This window comes from Alosa pseudoharengus, unplaced genomic scaffold (assembly GCF_046254945.1).
Source record: "Alosa pseudoharengus isolate Yale_2024_CS ecotype anadromous, Long Island Sound unplaced genomic scaffold, YU_APseudo_1.1 YU_APseudo_1.1_scf_20, whole genome shotgun sequence".
In the NCBI taxonomy this organism is placed as follows: domain Eukaryota; kingdom Metazoa; phylum Chordata; class Actinopteri; order Clupeiformes; family Clupeidae; genus Alosa; species Alosa pseudoharengus.
This window is the reverse complement of record NW_027468664.1, coordinates 14902032-14924244: the sequence shown is the minus strand read 5'-3', so window position 1 is coordinate 14924244 and position 22213 is coordinate 14902032. Positions and strand designations below refer to the sequence as shown.

The window sequence follows — 22213 nt, the reverse complement described above, 5'->3', positions numbered from 1 at the left end:
AAAAAGTATCAATATATTAAATAGGAGAGAAAAAGTATTCAAGACTAAGACTTGGTCATAATATGGTACTTAATGTGACATTGCAATTGGGGGGGTTGGGGGGGGGGGGGGGGGAGTAATGGATTATGCCCAGCATAGCAAACACATGACGATGTAGAACATTTTATTCAGATGCAAGTAGGCTACCTTTAACACAGACGGAGATGGCAAGGAATGGAAACAAAAAGCTTTGTTTATATTCCTTAAAGTCACTGGATTAATGAGAATAACTTAATGTAATTTAACCACCCATCACAGTGAATGACAGAAGATAGAAGTACACACGGTCTGTTTGTTGTGGTGCTGATCTCACCGTACATGGAACAGAGCCCTTATTAGACATTCTCTGGAACAACTAAGTTCCCCTACACACTCCAGTACAGTAGGTGGCGGTATACACCAATTGCAAGTTGCAATCTGCTAATAAAAGAAGTCGAAGTTCAGTAAGGACCCTCCCCTTTCAGAGAGAAACGAGAGTGGAAAGATAACAGCAGAGCTTCAAAGAAGAAGAAGCAAAGAAGAAGAAGAAGAACAGCAGAGCTCGTTTCTGATAACAGCGAACAGTCCAGGTGAAGGTAGATTTCTCAGGTTAGCTGTGTCTCCGAGTACGTAATATACATCTCATATTGACGGAGAAACAGATTCGTTAACTTACATTCATTGCGGAAGTCTTTCCATCAAATTCATTTGTGCCATTCTCTGTTTGTGCCTTCTTTTCAGCTTCAGTTTTGTAAGCCGTGAGGACATTTTATAGCATAACTATAGCAAGGTGGTACAAATGAACTAAAGTTAACGTTAGAGACAGATAACATTTACTTTACATCAAAGGTGTGTGACGGACGGCGTGGCCTTCCAGGTAAGCGAAAGTTGTTTGTTATTTGCCGTCTTGCTATGACACGAATAGTAACGTTGACATGCGTCTGACAGTCTTATTTGACGTTAACTGTAAGATTATGGTAAGGTTCATATTATTCTTCATAAGTTAATTTAACCTCCAAGAGATTTCATAGTTGCGCTGTTTTAAATCTGCAATCCCATTTCCTAACAATATATCTGAATAAAAGGGTTGGGGGACTTGATTTTAGCAAGCTAACGTGCGCTTTGGATAGTTCCTTGCGTTGACGTAGCCTTCAACTAGTCCAGATTAGATATCCAGTGTAGGCTAGGATCAGACACAGTCCATTAACAGTTTCGAGGATATACGCTAGACGCAGTGTCACCTTTCGTCCCAGCTGATGCTTTAACTTCCGCGAGCCAACGTTTTTACCCCTGTGGTAATGACATGCAGCCGACTGGTCAAATCACAGGAGGGTATTTCTTTCATTTCTAGGTGGTGAAGTCGGAATCACGGGATCAAGATGGTGAGAGCTGGAGGTATGTGGATTTATCCTAGGCTACTCTAAGTGGGCTGTAAACGAAACTTTATTAGTGTCTTCCTGGGTTTTATTGCTCATTACTTAATTATTAATGTCTCCCTGCTAATGTGTTGGAAAACAGACCTGGTGTGGTGTCGTGTCAATGGTGGTTAGTGTTGAGTAAAGCTAGAGGCTTGCCAACTTAGTTCAATTTTAATGTGTTAATAACAGGTGTTCTGAAACTGGTGGCTTTGGTTGCTGCCTTCCTGTTGGCTGTCTTTTTTGCTTTTGAACTTCTTGACATCAACATGGATTTCAACATCGGACAGGTGTTTGGTATGTACTCGAACAGTAGGTTAATCATACGTAAACTGGTTATACTAAGCTCTCATAGCCTGTGCAATAAACATACAGATCTAAAGATCTCTAAAAGTTTCAGTTCAAGTGGACATTTGCCACTGTAGGCAGAAAGTGTTGCACTTCCCTTTTGTGGGTTAATTGTCAGTTTATGGGTACGTTCAGGCTTGGCTTTTTTTCTGACGAGAAGTTGTGCAGACCACTTTTTCAGTAAAAAAAAAAAAAATCATAAACATTGAACATTCAACTTTAAAACAGTTTTGAGCTGCAATGCAGAAAAAGACGCCTGAGATTGCATTTTGAAAGAAGCCGAGCACTTTTTGAAAACACGGACTACGAAAAATAAGGTCTGCGAGAAATACGCCTAGTCTGCACGTACTCATGTAAGTTGTGCTAGTCACATCTCTCATACTTTACTCTCATATTTTGTCTCTTTTACAGCCAGATCAGCACCACAAGAAACAGGCCGTGAGTACTTCTATCTTCTGTCATTCATTGTGTGTGTTGTGGTTATTCAGGTTTTGGAAATTTGTCAGGAGTAGGTGTTAAATGGAATCGTATGCCTGAAGTACACTTTGCGGTATAGTGGGTTAGAGCTGGGCTTTTGAAACGCACAATTTCATGTCATGCTTTTGTCTGGCATAGCTATAAAGGATATACCTTTTGTCTTTTTGGCTGAACTGAACAGGACATCTGAAGCAACTGCAGGATTTGTGTGTACATATTTTTTAAATAATATCATTCTCTTTAGTTATTAGCTTGAGTCAGTGTCTGTGTGTAGTTATCTGTGAGTGATTCCCCTCTCCATCATTGTGATGAATAGTGTCCAGGTAATATGTAATTCCAGGGGTGATTCCAATTGGTTGAATGGATGTAAAATGCTTCTAAAATCTGTTATTTGTGGTCATTATACAGTTCTGTCTCAAATCAAATCATCTGGATGCTGGAGTATAATATTTACTCTTCAATGCAATGTTGTAATTGTAGCTGTAATGGACGGAATAAGAAAGAAGTGCACCTTTTGTCCTGGGAATGTGAAAATGCCTTTATGAAGTCTTCCCCTTTGTCTTTTGTGAATCGAGTTATGGCCTCCTTACACCAAGCAACTTTGACAAGATTTGGAAAAGATTCTTGAAAGATTGGATTCTTTTGAGTAAAGCTTGAATGGGGGGCATTAGTTAAAAGACTACAATCTTTCAAGAATCTTTCCCAAATCCTATCAAAGTTGTTTGGTGTAAGGTGGCCATTACATGACAGCCAAATAGCTATGTAGGACTTGAAAGATGAGATGCTAAAGATGTTTGTGCTAGTTTGGGTGAAAAATTAGATTGTTGTGTGTTTGTGTGTGTGTGTTTGAGTTAGTGAAACCAGTGTTTCCCCTACAATATATTCATCAGCGGCGCAGCGCCGCTCCTGGAATTCAAGCGCCACTGCAAAAAAAGTTGCCTAATTAAAAAAAAAAATAGACGCAAGTAAACTTCAGGAACAGCTGCCGTTCGTTCAGGTTTCATGTCAACAAATAATAGTAGGCTAATGTTGAAGGCGCAGTCAGGGATTCCACAGGAGATCACGCTTGTTTGTGTTTATGTTTAAGTTTATTAACAGACGCAATTTTGTGCAAAAAAACGTAGCCTACATTATGTTAACCAAGGAACCAAATTAAACACGCCAGCGAGATAGCTCGCCCCTACCTTCAGTAGCCTATTCCCAGATAAATCCACGCATTGTTTCGTTTTTGTTTGTGATGCAGGCAATGCTTTCAAGCCCTGTGTTGCTAACATACCTAGGCTGTGAAACTAAGGTCTAGCTAGCCTATTGGTGGGTTTAATTGAATTTGAGTAATAGGATACGTAAGCATTTACATCTGAGATAGTTTGTAATTCCTGTAGAGCTCACCAAAATTATAGATATGATACAAGACACTTATCTGCTATAATCCAAGATAGATTTTCTTCAAATTTTTGACCATTTATTTTACCAAATGACATGGGAAACATAATTCATTTCATCCACATATTCTTATGCACCATGCACAACAACGCTACTAAGTTAGCTTAAAACCGTGAGAATCAAGCCAGCGTCACGGGCCGTCACGGCATTAAAGTGACAGGCATTCATTCAATTCGACTTGCACAACACCAATACAGTGTAATGGCATGAAAGATAAGTCTATATAGTTTATACAGTGCTGTGCAAAAGTTAAGACACCCATGCTGAAATTGACTAAAGGGAGGAATAAAAAACATATTTTGCCTTTTGTCTTAATGCCTTAATAAAATAAAAAAAATGACATCAATTATTTTTTAATGCATCATGTATCATAAATAAATACATTATATATAAATGTCTTAACTTATGCACAGCACTGTATATTCTAAATAGTAATAGTTTGTACAGTGGCCTACAGTGTACAGTTGTATAGTGGCTAATACTAATAATGTAAATGAAAAAGGTGAAAGAAAAACATGAATAATCCTGTTCAAGTACTGCAATAATCATGCTTGTGTTGATGGTTATGTCATAATTTGTAACTCAATCTGTCCATTTCTTTCACAAAATCCACCAGAAGTCACCATTTAAGGAGTCATTTTTTCAAATGTTTTGGGGGGGGGTGCTTCCTACGATCAACAGCACCGCTGCTGGAAAAAATTCTAGGGGAAACACTGGAAACTATGGGTGGTCAATAAAGAAACAACCGTGGGAAACAGAATAAAACGGTGAATAACATTTGTTCACATCTTATGATATCCATAGCTACCATACCACCAAAGTACAAGTGTGGCCTTTCAAAAGCATGTCCAGAGGGACACTTCTCCTTTAAAATGACCAGTGGGGCTGCGAGTGTCGTTGGACCAAAGATATGCTTGGAAGACAACATGTAAGTGTTTTCATTGTCGCTCTCCCTTACAATGTCATTCTCTCTTTCTTTCTCGCTCACACACACACACTTGTCCAACATTTGCCCCTGTGCTCAAGATCCATCTGTGCTCAGGATTGAGCTGCATTGTGAACATTAGGTCCCACATCAATTATGACATCAGTAAACAACTTTACATTTCCCCTCACCAAATGTAGGGAACTGCCTTTTTTTAAAAAGAGGGTCTGGCAAACTTGATAAATAATTGCCTGTAGAACTGTGACGTGTGCTGTTGCGCACTGATATGCGTGTACTGGAATGTGTAGGGGTCATAAAGAACCCCATCCACGTGTCTGGCACAGGTTTGCGTAACTTCGACTGCTATTTGAAAGCCCTACCCTCAATGTCCACATCCTGATTGTTTCCACAGTGTGATGAGTGGAGTCAAGAACAATGTAGGCCGTGGGATAAACATTGCGCTCATTAACGGTACGTCACGTGACTCTGCAAGGAGTGCCTCACGGAAATCTTGCTCCAGGGCTCTGATGTTTGTTCTACATGTTTGAAATTACACTTTGTACACTTTGTTAGGTGTTATATCTCAATGGGTTTACTGGGTTAAGGGCATCTCTAGCAGTTCACACTAGTGGTTGGGATGTCTAAGTCATTGAAGGCAGAATTGCAGAACAGATAAAATAATAAAAACAAAAACAAATTGTTTTCAAAAGTTGTCAAGTGCTGTTGTGCTCAAAATCGTCAATTGTCAGTGTATTCAAAGTACTCAAATGTCAAATTGATGTTGTAAAGTAGAGGTAGTGTTTTAACAGTCTATTGTACAGTATAAGTGTTTTTTTTTGTTTCACTCAAAGTAGTCCATTGTATAACTGTGTGTGTGTGTGTGTGTTTAATCAGGAAAAACAGGAAGCGTTTTAAAAACAGACTCCTTTGATATGTGGGCTGGAGGTAAGCTTACTTATTTTTTTTTTTTTCAATATTGATTGTTTGATCCCACCTACTTGCTCTTCCTTATTTGCACAGGCCTTGCTTGTTTGCCTGATACAACTCATGGAATGTTCCTTTCTACTCAGATGTCAACGAACTAATCAATTTCATGAAGACCATTGAAGACGGAACTCTAGTCATGATGGCCACCTTTGATGATCCTGCTTCAAAGTAAGGACGTAACTAAAGTTATTCAATATGACACTTCACTACCAGGGGCTCAACCAGACCATTGAATTAATTATAAATAATGATGTAAGACATACAGTTATGTGCAGAATAATAGCAGTGTGTTTTAAATAATTGAATCCTTAGAATAGCTGTTAATTCCATAATAGCAATGCATTGGGAACACAACACATTCAATTTCAAATCAAAACATGACCAAAATTGATCAAGTTTGTGTTATACCAAAGAAAAAGGAATGTAGAAAAAGGAATGTTCGGTATTTTACACTTAAAGCCCTGTTTTCAGATAGTTTATGATTAAATAGAACGTTTAAAATTGAAAATTGGACACATGCTGCTGTCATGAGAATTTTCGGTTTCTGTGGTAGCACCCCCCCACCTCCACAACGCTGCATAGGTGCACTGGAACAATCTTTCTAAAACGCATTAAACTTTCGTTTACAAAGACGCGAAACTCACCGAGTGGTCAAGGGTGTTCACTAATATGCTCACACAAAAATAGCTGCAAAAGATTATTTCTAACAGGTTTTATCGTAGTTTTTGTCCAACTCCATTGACTTGTATTGGATGTGCTGTGAGGTACGGTATTACTATAGAGTGTCCCAGTGACGCCACTTCCATTTGCCTCCATGGGACCCATCTTTCAAAAAAATTTGAACGCCAGTCTATGGCGAAAAAGAAATTATTTTCTGGTCCCGGTTGACTTGTGCCTTGAATTACCCATATGATGTTTGTCAATTTTAAAGACAATTTTTCATGTAAAGACATTTGCAGTTTGTTTCGTAACTATTGAATTACAACATTGTGAAAGATTGTAATTCCAACAACTACAAACCCATCAGTCGCGCTAGTGACGTTAGCTCATTCCAGTGTTGTAGTCAAGTCACTATGCCTCGAGTTCGAGTCCTCAGTGTTCAAGTCCGAGTCAAGTCCAAGTCATTAAAAAAAAATTCCAAGTCAAGTCCGAGTCGAGTCCACTACTCATCCGAGTCAAGTCCGAGTCGAGTCACTATTGATCCACGTCGAGAGCCTGAGTCGAGTCCAGCACTAAAGTAAGCATAGCCTACATGTCGTTCCATTTTTTTCCATTGCAGATGAAATCCTTAAAAGCAAAACGGACAATCTTCTGTCTCCAAGCAGGGGTGCCATCACTTGTGTGAAAGTAGTATTGCCAAATTTCTTGCCAAACCCAATGTGTTATATTTATTATATCGGAGAGAATACCATACCATAGCTATACCATAGCCTATAGGCCTACTCATAATAAATGAGCAATCCACATCCCAATCACACAGTCACATTATGCTGTTACAATTCTATAGGCAGTGTTGTAGAAGTTCATACTTCACAAGAGCTAGATGAACGTTGGAGTAGGCCTATTTTGTAAGAGGTAGTGTGGATCATAAAAGGGCATTTTTTAAAATTCTGGCTGTTAAATAGCCTACACAATTTTAGCGCAGTTTGGGAGGGACAGAAACAGAGCAGGGCCCGTCTTGGTAGCTTCTTTCTGACTCCCGTGACGTGAACACTGGCTACCGGCAACTGCATAATTATGTTATCACTTCACTGACACTATGGAGACATATTTCACGTCAACAATAGAGATGAAAACTAGCTTTAGGTTAACGAAGATGCAGATCATCTGCCTAATTAATTTATTTGTGCAACAGGCCACGTTCATTTCAGCGAGATGAGTGAAATAAATGTTTTTTTAAGCTGCCATCGCCATACTATTTGCTACGATATTCACCTGTTATAAATAGAACACGTTGCTATTTCCTTTTTTTTTCGTGCAGTGGATTAGGCTATCAAATCGCTCGTTTGAACAGTAACAGTAATCCAGTTCATTCGTGGTTTTAAATATAGTTGTTTCTGGCCTACCCACGAGAGGTTAAGTTTGTCAGTTTCACTTGCGCAGACATGTAGGCCTACATTGACACTACATGGACACTCTGTCTCTTAGGCAATTTAATGTTATGCTTCTATATTTTATGACACCAAAATTAAGAAGTATGCTATATCTTGATCGGGAAAACGTTTAGTTTATTTTTATTTCATCCGATAATAGAGCTGCACAGTCCCGCCCACAGCCGATGCCGGATGTAAAAAGTCAATGCAATTTCTCCATTGACAATTGCGGTGTAAGCCATAAAAACTTAACTGCACGTGGTAGACTTAAAACCAGCTACGGTTGTACTAAGCGATTGTATATGCTCCTATAGACACCAAGAGTTCGTGGGGCACTAACCTTGTTTTGAGATAAATGCCTTTTATTCGCGATCTCTTGGATAAGTACTTCATTACCCACAATCCTGAACAATCCCGCAATCCCACAGTGATGCCTCTGATTGGTGGAAGTTTTACTGTCTATGTGGAAAGGCCGTTATGGTCATCATAGTTTGAAACTTTCTCAGCGGAAAAATATTGATAAAGATGGAGGAGTTTTTTACTGCCTATGGCGAAAATCTTAATGTGATTAAAAACTTTCTTGATGAATATTGGTACTTGTATCAACAAGGATTAGGGTTTATACATCACACGAACTTAGTCAGGGCCAATACACTATCAAATAGACCACTGTAAATGTTAGTTTAAACACTCAAACTTTTCAGGTAGGCTAGCACTAGCCGACAGGCTAACCTTTAGCATTTCCGACATTTTATGTCATTACATAATGCAGCTAACATTAGCCTACATGCTGCAACACAGGTATGAATATTATGTTTTAGTGAGTGTCCAAAGGGGTGAAAGCCACTTTAAATCGGGTCACATTATTGACTGTTGTGTGTCCGAGAGTCAGTTTGTGGGTTTTGTAAGGGTCAGCAGCATGAGGGACAAGACCTACAAAGTTGTGGTGAGTTAGCTAAGCAGGGAGGTTGTAATGTTAATGCTGCTAGCAGTGCTAGTTAACATTAGCTAGGCTACTGTAGCCTTCATACTGTATGATTCATATTAATCATTAACCTAGGAATACTTTGTGCATTTAATGAACATTTTGTGTAATAATTCACGGCAAATTAATAAACTGAATATGGTGGTCCAAGAGCAGACCATGCATCAGCCCGACTGAGCAGTGATGACAGCATAGGATGAGTCAGGTAACGTTATATGGCAAGCGATTTTAACATTTTCCCGCTAGACTAGATATGTATTGCAGATATCTGTAATTCAGTTTTGCCTAGTCAAAACGAACATTTTAGATATCCGCAATTGAATTCTTCCTATCCATAATTGTCATTTCAGATATCCACAAAGACATTCTTCCTAGGACAAATGACGCCACATTTGCCATTCATTTCTATGGGGTTTATCATTACGGATATCTACAATTCAGTTGCAGATATCCACTATGTGAATTACGGATATCTGCAATTGAATTGTAGATATCTGTAATTCCAGTTAGAGATATCTACAATTTGATTCTGACTAGTCATAACTTCAGTTAAAGATATCTTTAATTCACTTCAATTCAAGATAGTGTAGTGCCGAAGAGTAGTTAGGAGACGGGGAGGCTGGGATATCGTTCCAAACTCCGGTTATTTATTTCTCAATGGATGTACAGACTATAGGTACGGGTAGCAGGAGGTGTCCACTACAAAACAACAAACTGATCTTGATAAAATAGCTCTCATTCACTCGTGATTCACTCTCAACGGCAGACAACACAACGCAACACAACCCACTCGCACGTAATTTTCTTCTCCTCTGACTAAACTTACTAGACGTCTTAGAACCCCCTATTCTATTCCCTCCCCTTATCAATCGCTAACCTATCCGAACCCCTAAATATTCCCTCCCGGACACCTCCCCCCAATCAAAACACATCAGAACTTATTGACACATTCTATGACACAGAAGGGAGAGGGAGACACAGACACTCTCGCACGCACACACACACACACACGCGCACACGCCGGGAAAACAGAAGACACAGGGGAACACAGGGGAAAGTCCAACACGGGGCAAATAGCCTCGGCGCTACACTGCCCCCCCCTTTAAGTTCCTCGCCCTCGAGGAAAGATGGCCTCATCAAAGCGTCGAGGCGGGCGAAGCCCTCTCCTGGGCCTCAGGCTATACGCAGGCTGATGTTGCTGGAGCCGCTGCGGTGATGTCCCCGGAAGCACAGCACCAAGGGGCGACACAGGAATGTCGTCCGGTGCTGCCGGTCTTCGGTGGGCGCGTGATCCCACGTCCGCGAGCCGGTGAGCTGAGCGCCTACGAGCCCTCTCCTCCCTGTGGTTGTCAGGCGCAGGCGAGAAGGAGCACGCTGCCGCTGGAAGGCCCTCACCTGCTGGTCTCCGCTGGGGCCGACGCCCGTGAGCCCTCTCCTCCCTGTGGTCGTCAGGCACAGGCGAGGAGGGGCATGCTGCCGATGGACGGCCCTCACCTGCTAGTCTCCGCTGGGGCCGACGCCCGTGGGCCCTCTCCTCCCTGTGGTCGTCAGGCACAGGCGAGGAGGAGCACTCTGCCGCTGGACGGCCCTCACCTGCTGGTCTCCGCTGGGGCCGACGCCTGTGGGCCCTCTCCCCCCTGTGGTCGTCAAGCGCAGGCGAAGCGGGGTTTGGCCAGCACAATCCCAAGCCTGGTTGAACCTGGTTGCCTCCAGGTCCACCTGGCGCTGCGTGTTCAGCTCCTCCAGGTGTTCCTGGAACACTCCCAGGGACCAGGGCAACGGGATGACAGACCTCGCCCTCCTCTGAGGTTCCCCACCCATCCCCTGGCGCTGCGTGTCCAGCTCCTCCAGGTTCAGGGCAGTTCACCCCAGGGGAACGACGCGGACTTCCACGGACAAAGGGATTACGATCCCCTCGGTACGGAGCCAGCCTATCACGGTGGAGGACCACACACCGCGCTCCAGGTCTTTTACGGATGCGATATGTCACCTCCCCAACTCTCTCTACCACGTACGCAGGCCCGTCCCACGCTGAGTCGAGCTTGGGCGACCGTCCTTTTTTCCGTTTTGGCCCATACACCCAGACCAACTCACCCACAGTAAAGTCACGTCCTGCACTATGGTGGTCATATGCTCTCTTCTGCCGAATTCCAGCTTGAATGGCTTGATGGCGTGCAAAGTCGTGAGCTAGCTGGAGTCGGTCCTGCAGTTGGTGTGCATACTCAAGCCCTGCAGGGGCATCTGGAGCATCTGGGGGTAGGCCCATGAGGAGTGAGGGTGGGGTCCGCAGCTCTCTACCAAGCATCAACAGCGCTGGAGTACAACCTGTGGACTCTTGGACTGCAGTGCGGCTTGCCATGAGGACCAGAGGAATCTGCAGGTCCCAATCTCTCTGATCCTGCTGCACACACAAGGCTAGCTGTTCGGCAAGGGTGCGGTTGTACCTCTCGACTAGGCCGTCACTTTGAGGGTGGAGAGCAGTGGTTCGAGTCTTCCGAATGCCCATCCGCTGACAAAAATCTGCAAAGGTGCGGGACTCAAAGTTCCGCCCTTGATCCGTATGGAGTTCTGCAGGCACTCCGAACCGAGCAAACATGCCTCCAAGGAGCACCTCAGCTGTAGTACACGCGTCTTGATTGGACACAGCGTACGCCTCGGGCCACTTGGTGAAATAATCCACAGCCACGATGATGTAACGGTTTCCCCGGGGTGTCAACGGTAAGGGCCCCATCACATCCACAGCTATACGGTCCATCGGATAGCCTACCCTCCTCTGCTGAAGTGGAGCATGGGAACGGCCCACGGGTCCCTTACGGGCAGTGCATGCGTCACACCGGCGGCAGTAGGACTCTACATCCCTCCTGCACGTGCTCCAATAGAACTGTTGCCGCACACGCTTCAGTGTCTTTTTCACCCCAAAGTGACCCACTCCAGGTTGCCCATGCATGGCTGCGAGGACCAATCCGCAGCTAAACATCGGGACAACAGTCTGCCATTTAGGTAAACCTGTTGCAGGCTCCACCCAGCGTCTCTTCAGCACCCCGTCATGTAGGGCCAACCCATCCCTCATGGACCACAGGCCCCTCACTGTGAGTCCATGAGCAGCTACATCTTCCCAGGATGGGCGCTGTCCAGCCTCCACCCAGCTGATCACAACCTGGAGCTCTGGATCTTTACGTTGTTCGGTAGCCCAGGACATGTTGGAGGCCGGTAGTATGGCTCGGCACTGAATGGCTAGCAGTTCATCCTCTAATACGTCAGGCAACGTGCCCTCAGCGCTACCAGGTAGACGACTGCACTGTGGACACACAGCTGAACAGCTCCTCCTGGACAGCCCATCAGCATTCTGGTGGTTTTCTCCCTTCCGGTGCTGAATCTCAAACTGAAACTCCTGTAGCTGTTCTATCCAACGGGCAACCTGACCCTCTGGCTCACGGAAAGAGAGGAGCCAACGCAGGGAGGCATGGTCAGTCCGGACCACGAAAGGAAGGCCACACAGGTAATGCTTGAAATGACGAACAGCTTCGACAACGGCTAACAGTTCTCTCCGGGTCACACAGTAGTTGCGTTCAGCTCTGTTGAAGGACCGACTGTAATACTCGATGACCCTCTCTCCATCTGCAGTCACCTGGGATAGGACGGCCCCGAGGCCTACATTGCTGGCATCCGTGTCCAGGATGAAAGGGAGCTTCGGGTCTGGCGCCACAAGGATTGGTGCACTACAAAGAGCCAGCTTCAGATTGTCAAAAGCACGTTGTTGCTCAGGCCCCCAATGAAATTTCTGTTCCCTCCGAGACAACTGGTGGAGTGGGGCAGCCACAGTGGCAAAGCTTGGAACGAAGCGGCGGTAGTATGAAGCCAGACCCAAGAAAGACCTTAACTGTCGTAGGTTGCAGGGGGCTGGCCAGTCACGAACAGCTTCGGTCTTCCGGTGTTCCGTAGCAACCCCCTCTCCAGTCACGTGGTGTCCAAGGAAGGTGACAGCGCGTTGCATCAGACTGCATTTCTCTGGGTGTAGCTTCAGGCCGGCTTGGGCTATTCTTGTGATGACTGCATCTAGATGACGCAATGCAGACTCAAAGTCTTTGCCATGTACGAGCAGGTCATCAAGATACACAAGACACCTTTCTTTGGGAATTCCCTGCAGCACACGCTCCATCAGCCGCTCGAATGTTGCGGGCGCATTACAAAGCCCAAATGGCATGGTGTTAAACTGCCACAACCCTGTCCCCGTAGTGAACGCTGTCTTTGGTCTGGCATCAGCAGCGAGGGGCACCTGCCAGTAACCAGACCGGAGGTCCAACGACGAGAACCACTTCGACCCACCCACCTGATCCAGGGACTCGTCAATCCGGGGTAGTGGATATGAGTAGTCCTTAACAGTCACCTCGTTGAGCCGCCGAAAGTCGATACAAAACCGCCAGCTGCCATCCTTTTTTGGGACCAATACAACCGGAGAAGCCCAGGGGCTGTCAGAGGGCTCGATGACTCCAGCAGCCTTCATTTCCTCCAGACACTGTTCTGCAGCCAGCTGTCGAGAATGGGGCAAGCGACGTGCACGTTGACGGATAGGGGTTGCATCACCAGTGTCAATGCTGTGCTGAATCAACGGGGTCCTACCAACATCACCGGGGGTTGCAGCAAAAACAGCACGATGATGGTCCAGCACAGCCCATAGCATCTGTTTTTGTGACTCATCAAGGCCTACGCTGTTGTCCTCCCACAACTGATGGATGGTGTGTCTCTGTGTTGGTGGATCAGTGACCAGTGCTGGAGGCTCAGGTTCCACTACAGCAGGAAAGGGGCGTAGGAGAAGTGGAGTCTCGGACCCAGAGCAGGCTGCTGAAAACGGCACAGGAAGATCTGGGGTAGTGGGTATGGTCTCAGGTGCTGGCGGGTCAGAATTCTCAGCCGCATGGAGCACGCCAACACAGTTTAACAGTGGTCGAAGGGGTGAGGGGCTGAAACAGATGGGCGCAGTGTTTGACTCTCCAAGTCTGAGGCATGCTGCCCCTAGGTCAATGACAGCCGCTGCAGCATGAAGGAAGTCAATGCCAAGGATACAGTGCTCAGGAAGTTCAGCAACCCAGACGCGTATGAAAAAGCATTGTCCAGCCACCTGGATCTCCGCCTCACACTGGCCGACCATAGGCACATGCTCGCCGGTGACGGTAGTTAAAGGGACACTGGGGGGTTGTAGTGCATGGTTCACTAACAAGCTGGGGTGGACTAGAGTGACGGTGGAACCAGTGTCTATTAAAGCTTTAACTGGATGACTATTTACAACAGCAGATACATGACAGCACTCGACTAGGCCACAATCAGATGAAACAACACTGACGGGAGACTCTACACTGCACACAGGACCAGGAGACACTCCCATTACTCCGGTCCCTTCCCGTTTCCCTGCTGTAAAGAGCCAACAGCTGAGTCCAGTGTGGTGCAGTCCCGGCGCAGGTGGCCTCTCTTGCCACAGCGCCAGCAGACGGCAGAGTCATGGTCAAAAGAGGTAGGCCTACGAGCAGATGGAGGATGGCTACCATCACCTGGATAAACGGCAAAGGCCCTAGGACGGCTACCCCAGCTGTTCGCGGTTCTTGCTGGCTGTTCGTCAAAAATCCCCTCAATGGCATGGGCCTGCTGAAGCGCCTCTTCTAGAGTGGTGGGTTGCTGCAGCCGCAGTTGTTGCCTAAGCCTCTCGGGTGTCAGACCACGAATAAATGCATCCAAGGTGAGGGCATCTCTCACTTCCACATTAAAAGATGGATAGCTGCACTGAGCTAAGTGCTGTAGGTCAGCCATGAAAACACCCAGTGTCTCCTTGTCCTGCCGCACACGTTCCTGGAACTGCTGACGGCGTGACACAGTGGGAGTGGTGTCACCGAACCGACGAGACAATGCCCTGTGTAGAACATCTGCCTGGGTCACCTGGCTGCCGCGGACGTCAAGAAAAACCTGCAGCGCATCCCCCTCCAATGCAGCTGCCAACTGCCCCACTCTATCCTCTTCACTCCAGCCATTAGAGTTAGCCATTAGCTCAAACTTTTCACGAAAGGCTTCATAAGAGGTACGGCCATCGTATCTGCCCAACTTCAGGAAACTTCTATTACGCACAGGTTCAGGTGCAACCAGAGGGGTCAGGGGGACAGACGGCCCAGTCTCTGTGGCTGTAGCATGCCCGCCGGTAGAATGACTGACCCCCCAGTGAGGCCCAGTCACTGGGGAGTGAGCACACTGATGGGGTGAAGGTCGAGTGTCTGGCAACTGTGTGGTGTTCTCTCTATGTGTATAAAATAGACGGGTTGCCTCGTCGGAGCCTTTTTGCAGAGTGTTTGCCGCAATGCTAGTGTGTTCGGATGGGAAATTAGCATGCATGCTAAGGGGCTCAATATCAAGGAGCTGATGGGAGTTGCAGGCGTTTGGTATTGGACACATAAAACTGGGTGGTGTGGGAAGTGAAGGAGCAAAAAGTGCTTCTGTAGAAGAGGACTCGACTTTATTTAGAAGGCAATTGGGATGTGAATCAATTAAGCAAACAGTATTGCTGCTACCGGAGTAGCGACTAGCTTCTCCCGCTAGCCAGTTAGCTTCCGACAGCGCAGGGCAGCCACCACTAGCGCCGCTAGCCACTATTGGCGTACTAGCGAACCGGATGTTTTTATTGAATACTTTCCGGTTGATCTCTTCGCCGTTGCCAGTAGCAACAGGAAAACGAACGTGAGTGTCACTGTCAGGGGCACGAGCGTTAGAGTCAGGGCTTAATGAACATTCGGTTCGTAGTAATGGCAGAAAGGGGTTATTGTGAGACCATCTAGCAATAGCTCTCTGTCCCTCCGGACCTCGGTGGTCCTGCCCATGTCGGGGCACATCCTTATCAGGGTCCCTAGTCTGTCCAAGTAAAGGGAACGACCTTACCAGCCCAGCGATGTCATCCATTTTCGGCAGAGGTAACGATCCCACTTCCAGACACCAGTGTAGTGCCGAAGAGTAGTTAGGAGACGGGGAGGCTGGGATATCGTTCCAAACTCCGGTTATTTATTTCTCAATGGATGTACAGACTATAGGTACGGGTAGCAGGAGGTGTCCACTACAAAACAACAAACTGATCTTGATAAAATAGCTCTCATTCACTCGTGATTCACTCTCAACGGCAGACAACACAACGCAACACAACCCACTCGCACGTAATTTTCTTCTCCTCTGACTAAACTTACTAGACGTCTTAGAACCCCCTATTCTATTCCCTCCCCTTATCAATCGTTAACCTATCCGAACCCCTAAATATTCCCTCCCGGACACCTCCCCCCAATCAAAACACATCAGAACTTATTGACACATTCTATGACACAGAAGGGAGAGGGAGACACAGACACTCTCGCACGCACACACACACACACACGCGCACACGCCGGGAAAACAGAAGACACAGGGGAACACAGGGGAAAGTCCAACACGGGGCAAATAGCCTCGGCGCTACAATATCTACATGTTCCTTTTCAGATATCTTGAATTAAGTTTTGACTAGGTGAAATTACATTGTAGATATCTGTAAATGGAATTTTGACTAGTCAAAATGACGTTGTAGATATCTCAAACTGGAGTTAGGGATAGTCATAATTTGATTGTAGATATCTATTATCAAGTTATAGATATCTTGAATGAGTTTTGATTAGAGATATCTGAAATTGGAGATATCTATAACTTTCATTCTGCCTAGTCAAAATGTAATTATAGATATCTTGAATTAGAGTTTTGACTAGGCAAAATGACGTTAGAGATATCTGTATTGCTATGCAAATTAGGCCCGCATCCCACTTTAGGCGGGAGAAGAGCGTGTTGTTCAAATCATCAAATCACATAGCACCTGTTAACTGTTAACTTTGTAATTAGCACTAGCACCATGTCAGAGCAGCCAGAGGGCGAAGGAGTTTTTAATCGTCTTTTTAATGCTGCAGCCTATGCAAGACAGGAGCTGGCAGCAAGAATTGATGATTCAATGTTGCTTTGATTTTTTCGATTACAGCCAACACTGTAGATGGTGCTGGTGCATTTAGTAGCCTAGGCCTACTAATTAGGCTACGAAACAGAGATCAAGCCAGTGGATAACGTGAGAGTCTAATAAACCTGCACGGTGTCCCTGTGGTTTAGTTATTTTAGATGTCAACAAGACATTACAGCCTGCTTATTCTTCTTCCATTCATAGAAATAAGGAAATAAGCCCACTTTTTCTTCGATTATGTTGGGGAGGGGAAATTAGCTGACAGAGAATGTCTAATAAGTAGATGGGCTCTGCTACGGAACTAGAGCAACGTCTTGCACAATAATTTGCACTAGTCATAATGACGTTTGAGATATCTTCACCTTTCATTCTGCCTAGTCAAAACGGAATTAAAGATCTCTGCAATTGCCATTTAAGATGTGTGACGAGTTGAATGTTGTTTTCAATGACGTGATGACAGATATCTGTAATTCAGTTTTGCCTAGTCAAAACTAAATTACAGATATCTCTATCTGACGTTTCGACTAGTCACAATTACGTTACAGATATCTTGAATGACAATTCCAACTATCCAAAATGTAATTGTTACTAGTCAGAAAGACGTTGTTGATATCTACAATGTTAATTCCAGATAGTCAAACTTAGCGGGTAAATGATAAAATCGCTTGCCATAAACGTTACGAAGCACTGCCGTTAACGTTAACCGCTTTCACACACACGATATAAAATACACGATGATAAATATAAAATTCAATATCAAAACACTATTATTTACACGATTACTCCTGAAATAACTGCTATTAACTGCACATTCACTATATAAAAATCACTGTTTGGAGGAAAGGGTTCGCTGCTGTCGCCGGTTGGAAATGAATGCTTTCGCGCTGGTTCGTTTATGGGATGAGTAGTTCCTTCGCTCGGAAATGAAAATATGTACACAGTCTTGTACCTTTGACTTTTTTTGGATTTTCTCTTCGTTTTTTTACTCGAAATGATATGTTGTATGCTTATGAGTTATGCCGTAGCTGGTTAGCCTAAGACATGCTGTAAAACTCTTTAGATACGGATTTTTCCAAACGTCAATGGGACAAATGAATGGGAATCTTACATCCGGCACCTAACTGCGTTTTGGCTGTGGGCGGGACTGTGCAGCTCTATAGCCTGCTGCAAATTAACAGACAGATCAGGGCACGCCCCTAATGAAAATGAATGAATGGAACCTCGCTTCTCGCGTCAGTCAGGGAAAACACTGTTCACCAAGTCACGATGATCAGCTATCCAGCAGCAGTGTGTGTTGTTTAGCCTAGGCTGAGTGTAATCTTAGGTAATGTTATGTCATGTATGAGAACTAATATTGCCTGGCAATAGCCTAATACATTGAAATAGCGGCGGCCATATCTCCAGGCATTTTGGTGTTAAAGTTAACGTTAGTTTGCTTTGCATGTGAACATGATGTAACTTGCGATGTAGCCTACGACACGAAGCAGTAGCCTAACATTCCCTTGAACTAAAATTAGTATTATGAATAATTTAGATATTAAAATCATATAGCAAATTATAGCCTAATTACATACTACAATTATAGCCTTATGATATATTACAAAAAAAGTCGAGTCCTCGACGAGTCATCGCGAGTGCGAATGCACGAGTCCGAGTCCAAGTCGAGTCATCAGTGCTCAAGTCCAAGTCAAGTCACGAGTCTCTAAATTGAGCTAATGACTCGGACTCGAGTTCGAGTCTCGGACTCGAGTACTACAACACTGGCTCATTCACAGCCAAACTAGATTGTACAAGCATACCAGCAACAGGTCTTAATTGGGCTTTCCTTGCCGATGAAAATACCATGAGTCAGAGGATTAAACACATCAGGTAAGTTGTATTCGTCCATAGACTGGACATTAGATACTGTTAAGTGATATAGCAGGCAGCAAGATGCAATCGTTAACTAGCATAACAGCTAATCTTATCGTTAATTACATAGACTGTATATATAGTTCTATATATACAGTCTATGGTTAATTACGTTGGTGACGTACATCGTTCGAGACGAGAGATGTAGTCCACTGAGCGGATTCGCACAAAACCAACATAACTTTTGAAGTCTATCGAACAACAGTACGTTCTTGACGTGAAAAATTATCTTTTAAATTCACACACATCATGTGAAATTCGTGGCACAATTCAAACTGGACCAAAAAATAATTGTTATCTCTCCATTAAAGGAACACGCCACCCAAAAACAGTAGTAATATATGTTCTTACCTTAACTTTCACGAGTTGAGTCATACCTCTCCCGCGCAGGTAGGTGCACTCAAACGGTCTGTTGCGCGGCGCGAATGTGTTAGCATGTTGCTATGCTAGCGGGCTCTGCCGTGGCCGTAGAGAGAGGAACATAGCAGTAATCTAACACCTCCACTTTTTCCCTACTTAAATACAGTTGCACGAGTAGTTGATAAAAATGTGTACGTCACACAACATGAAACGTGGCGATTTTCCAAGCGAATAAACAGGAGAACTACAATGTGTGGCGCAATAGCACTTGGGAGTACTTCGACCTAGCGTGGTAATATTATTAACACCTAATTGTAGATCCTATCCACCACAGAGTTTAGAATCCATGCTGAATCGACCCTCAGCCTCTCCCTCCCCTCTGGGGATAGGCCTAGCCAATGTACGACTTTAGCCTTTTAATATATTTGCTTCATTAGATCAGTCTTTCTAGAACAGGCAAGGGCTTTCTAGCCTCACATCAGCAGCGCTGCATCACCCATATAGCCTACATTAAAACAACCAACGGATGGTGGGCGGGTGCGATTTTGAAAATTGGTCAACAAACTTTGGTGCTGATGGATGATAAGTTTTGCTATGCAGTTATGGTTGAAATAATAGCCCATCAGCGCATCTCTAGTGTGTGTGCCTCTCTCTAGCTCAGAGGGGAGGGAGAGGCTGAGGGTCGATCCAGCATGGATTCTAAACTCTGTGGTGGATAGGATCTACAGTTAGGTGTTAATAATATTACCATGCTAGGTCGAAGTACTCCCAAGTGCTATTGCGCTTATTCGCTTGGAAAATCGCCACGTTTCATGTTGTGTGACGTACACATTTTTATCAACTACTCGTGCAACTGTATTTAAGTAGGGAAAATGTGGTGTTTGATTACTGCTATGTTCCTCTCTCTACGGCCATGGCAGAGCCCGCTAGCATAGCAACATGCTAACACATTCGCGCCACGCGACAGAGCGTTTGAGTGCACCTACCGGGGCGGGAGAGGTATGACTCAACTCGTGAAAGTTAAGGTAAGAACATATATTACTACTGATTTTGGGTGGCGTGTTCCTTTAACTCCCGTTCATATTTTTTTGAAAGATAGGTCCCTTGTAGCGGAAGTAAAACGGATTGGGGTTGTTTGTATTCTTTCTGTAGTCTTATGCAGTCGCGGTATCGTAGGCTACGCTATCCACATTATTGTCACGTCCATGGCCATGGCTAATGCTAAAATGTCTTGGAACTTGCACGATGTGAATGATAACGTAATCATTCATGTAGGTTTTCATCATGAAAGTTCCACAGCCAAAAAATAGTAAACGTACAAAATCATGTAGCCAAATTATTCATGTAGGCTAGGGTTAGTCTTATTAGACATTCTCTGGTGTGTTAGGCTTATGATGTGAACATGACAGGTTATGGACATAACAAATAAGTTAATTTTCCGCCTGTTACAAACGTTACGTTACAAAATGTCAACCGCCAAAGTTATTCCAACTCTCGTCCCAGGAGGTAATGTGGGAACCGCTGTATTTCTCAGGCGAGAGAGCTTTTTGGGCGATTTCTTTCCACTTCCAGCGAAGTTCAGTAAAATGCAGACCGCAGAGACACGGTGATCAGCTTTCTGCAGATCCTCAACAGGTGTGCTCACATCCAACCCCAGACATAACTTTAGCCTTTCTAGATCGTTGAAAGGAAGTCTGTGACAACTTTTTTGCCACGAATTTTCCCGCAATTCGGAACTGCACAAAATCGCCACATTTTTAGCTGTCTGTTGCAAAATACTTCAAGACAGCGATTTTCTGCTACCACAGAAACTGAACATTCTCGGGACAGCAGCATGTGTCCACATTTCAATCTTAAACGTTCTATTTAATCAAAAACTATCTGAAAACATGGATTTAAGTGTAAAATAGCGAACTTGTCCTTTAAAATAAAATAGCAGTGTGCATTTTTCTTTACAAACTCAAACATTTACTGTATGAACTGAAAAATGTCAATGCCAAATGTGAATCACTGCACTAATATCTAGTTGCATTACCATTATTTCTGAGAATTGCTTCACATCTGTGTTGCATGGAGTCAACCAACTACTGGCACCTGTGAAAACAATAGCCTACTCAATTTATTTCGTTTGACACCTTAATGGCTGATATGAGAAGACTTACCTCTATACTTGGTTTTCTTTTTATCTTCTTCCTTTCTCTGTTTTTGTTCATGTGCACAAGAGTGTAGAATGTAGAGAGAAACTGTACTTTTCATAGCTATTCATTTTGGGAATCAACCTCTGTGAAGCTTGATCAACGCAGCTGAGCACTTGCCTAACGTAGTGTAACAAGCACTTCAAGTTTAAGATATAATCTACGAGCTAAACATTGTTTACATTCCATTGTTACAAAGAAACTAGTTAAAAGTGCCCTAAACAATGATGGGTAACGTCACTTCAAACAGAACAGAGAGTTAGCTTGCCCCTCCCTCCCCCTCTCTCTCGTCCAACTGAAACTCTCCTGAACACACATCTCGTTAGTAATGGCTGGGAAAGTTTGTTCTGTTTCATGGTCCAGGCTGCACCAGGCTGTTTTTGTTGCCGTATGCAACAAAAAATGTTTTAGCTCAGAAACCGTGTGACATCGCTTAGAGCAGGGGTCCCCAACCTTTTATGTACCATGGACCGGTTTGATTCCTATTTTTTTTTCACGGACCGGGGGGGGGGTTCGGGGGTTCCATGTTCCATATGTGTTGTGCATGCACAACTTGAAAAGAACTAGCTCCAGTTATGTAGGAACAGTGAAGGTAATGATCGATCTCTTGTGAAAAACGTGAACTTGAAGAAGTGAAAATTGAACAATATGAACTATGAATATTGAACAACTTGAAGCTACATCTATAAGTGTGAACATGCTTAACAAAATATGGGAACAAAACATGGGCTATGTGCGCCGCGGTGGGCTTTGCCGCGATTATGGACACATACCAAATGCTTCATGTGAAATGCCTGTGGGCGCATTGGAGAAAGCCATGAGCGTCCCTCTCGCACGATAAAGGTGTTGAAAACGGCCAATAAACTCCTCTAAGCAGGCAATAGATGGCATGGGCATGTCACATATTATTGTCTTTTTGATTAGGCCTACCAAGCACATATTCACGTTTAAATGAAGGTTACTGGATAATTTAAAACAAAAGCAAATTGTCCTGAAAGCATCTGATATGTCGCCCTTGGATTGAAAGTCAAAACTTTGAATGCGTCTTATGAAGCAT

The 22213-nt window shown here is 44.4% G+C and overlaps 1 protein-coding gene across 5 annotated transcripts in view; it reads left to right on the top strand.

The window, feature by feature from the left end:
- Positions 1–508: 508 nt before the first annotated feature.
- The window catches only part of fam3c (FAM3 metabolism regulating signaling molecule C), a 29274-nt gene continuing 7569 nt past the window's right edge, over positions 509–22213 (top strand). Inside the window, exons 1-9 of one of the 5 annotated variants that reach the window (XM_076296657.1) lie at positions 509–608; positions 760–895; positions 1370–1413; positions 1626–1730; positions 2193–2219; positions 4506–4629; positions 5039–5097; positions 5521–5571; positions 5697–5781. In XM_076296657.1, coding sequence (XP_076152772.1) covers positions 1398–1413; positions 1626–1730; positions 2193–2219; positions 4506–4629; positions 5039–5097; positions 5521–5571; positions 5697–5781 — 467 coding nt within the window. In that variant the 5' untranslated portion in view covers positions 509–608; positions 760–895; positions 1370–1397. Of the gene's footprint in view, positions 645–759; positions 896–1369; positions 1414–1625; positions 1731–2192; positions 2220–4505; positions 4630–5038; positions 5098–5520; positions 5572–5696; positions 5782–22213 lie in introns of all 5 variants that reach the window. The other 4 variants (XM_076296654.1, XM_076296655.1, XM_076296656.1 and 1 more) reach the window with 4 other exon arrangements.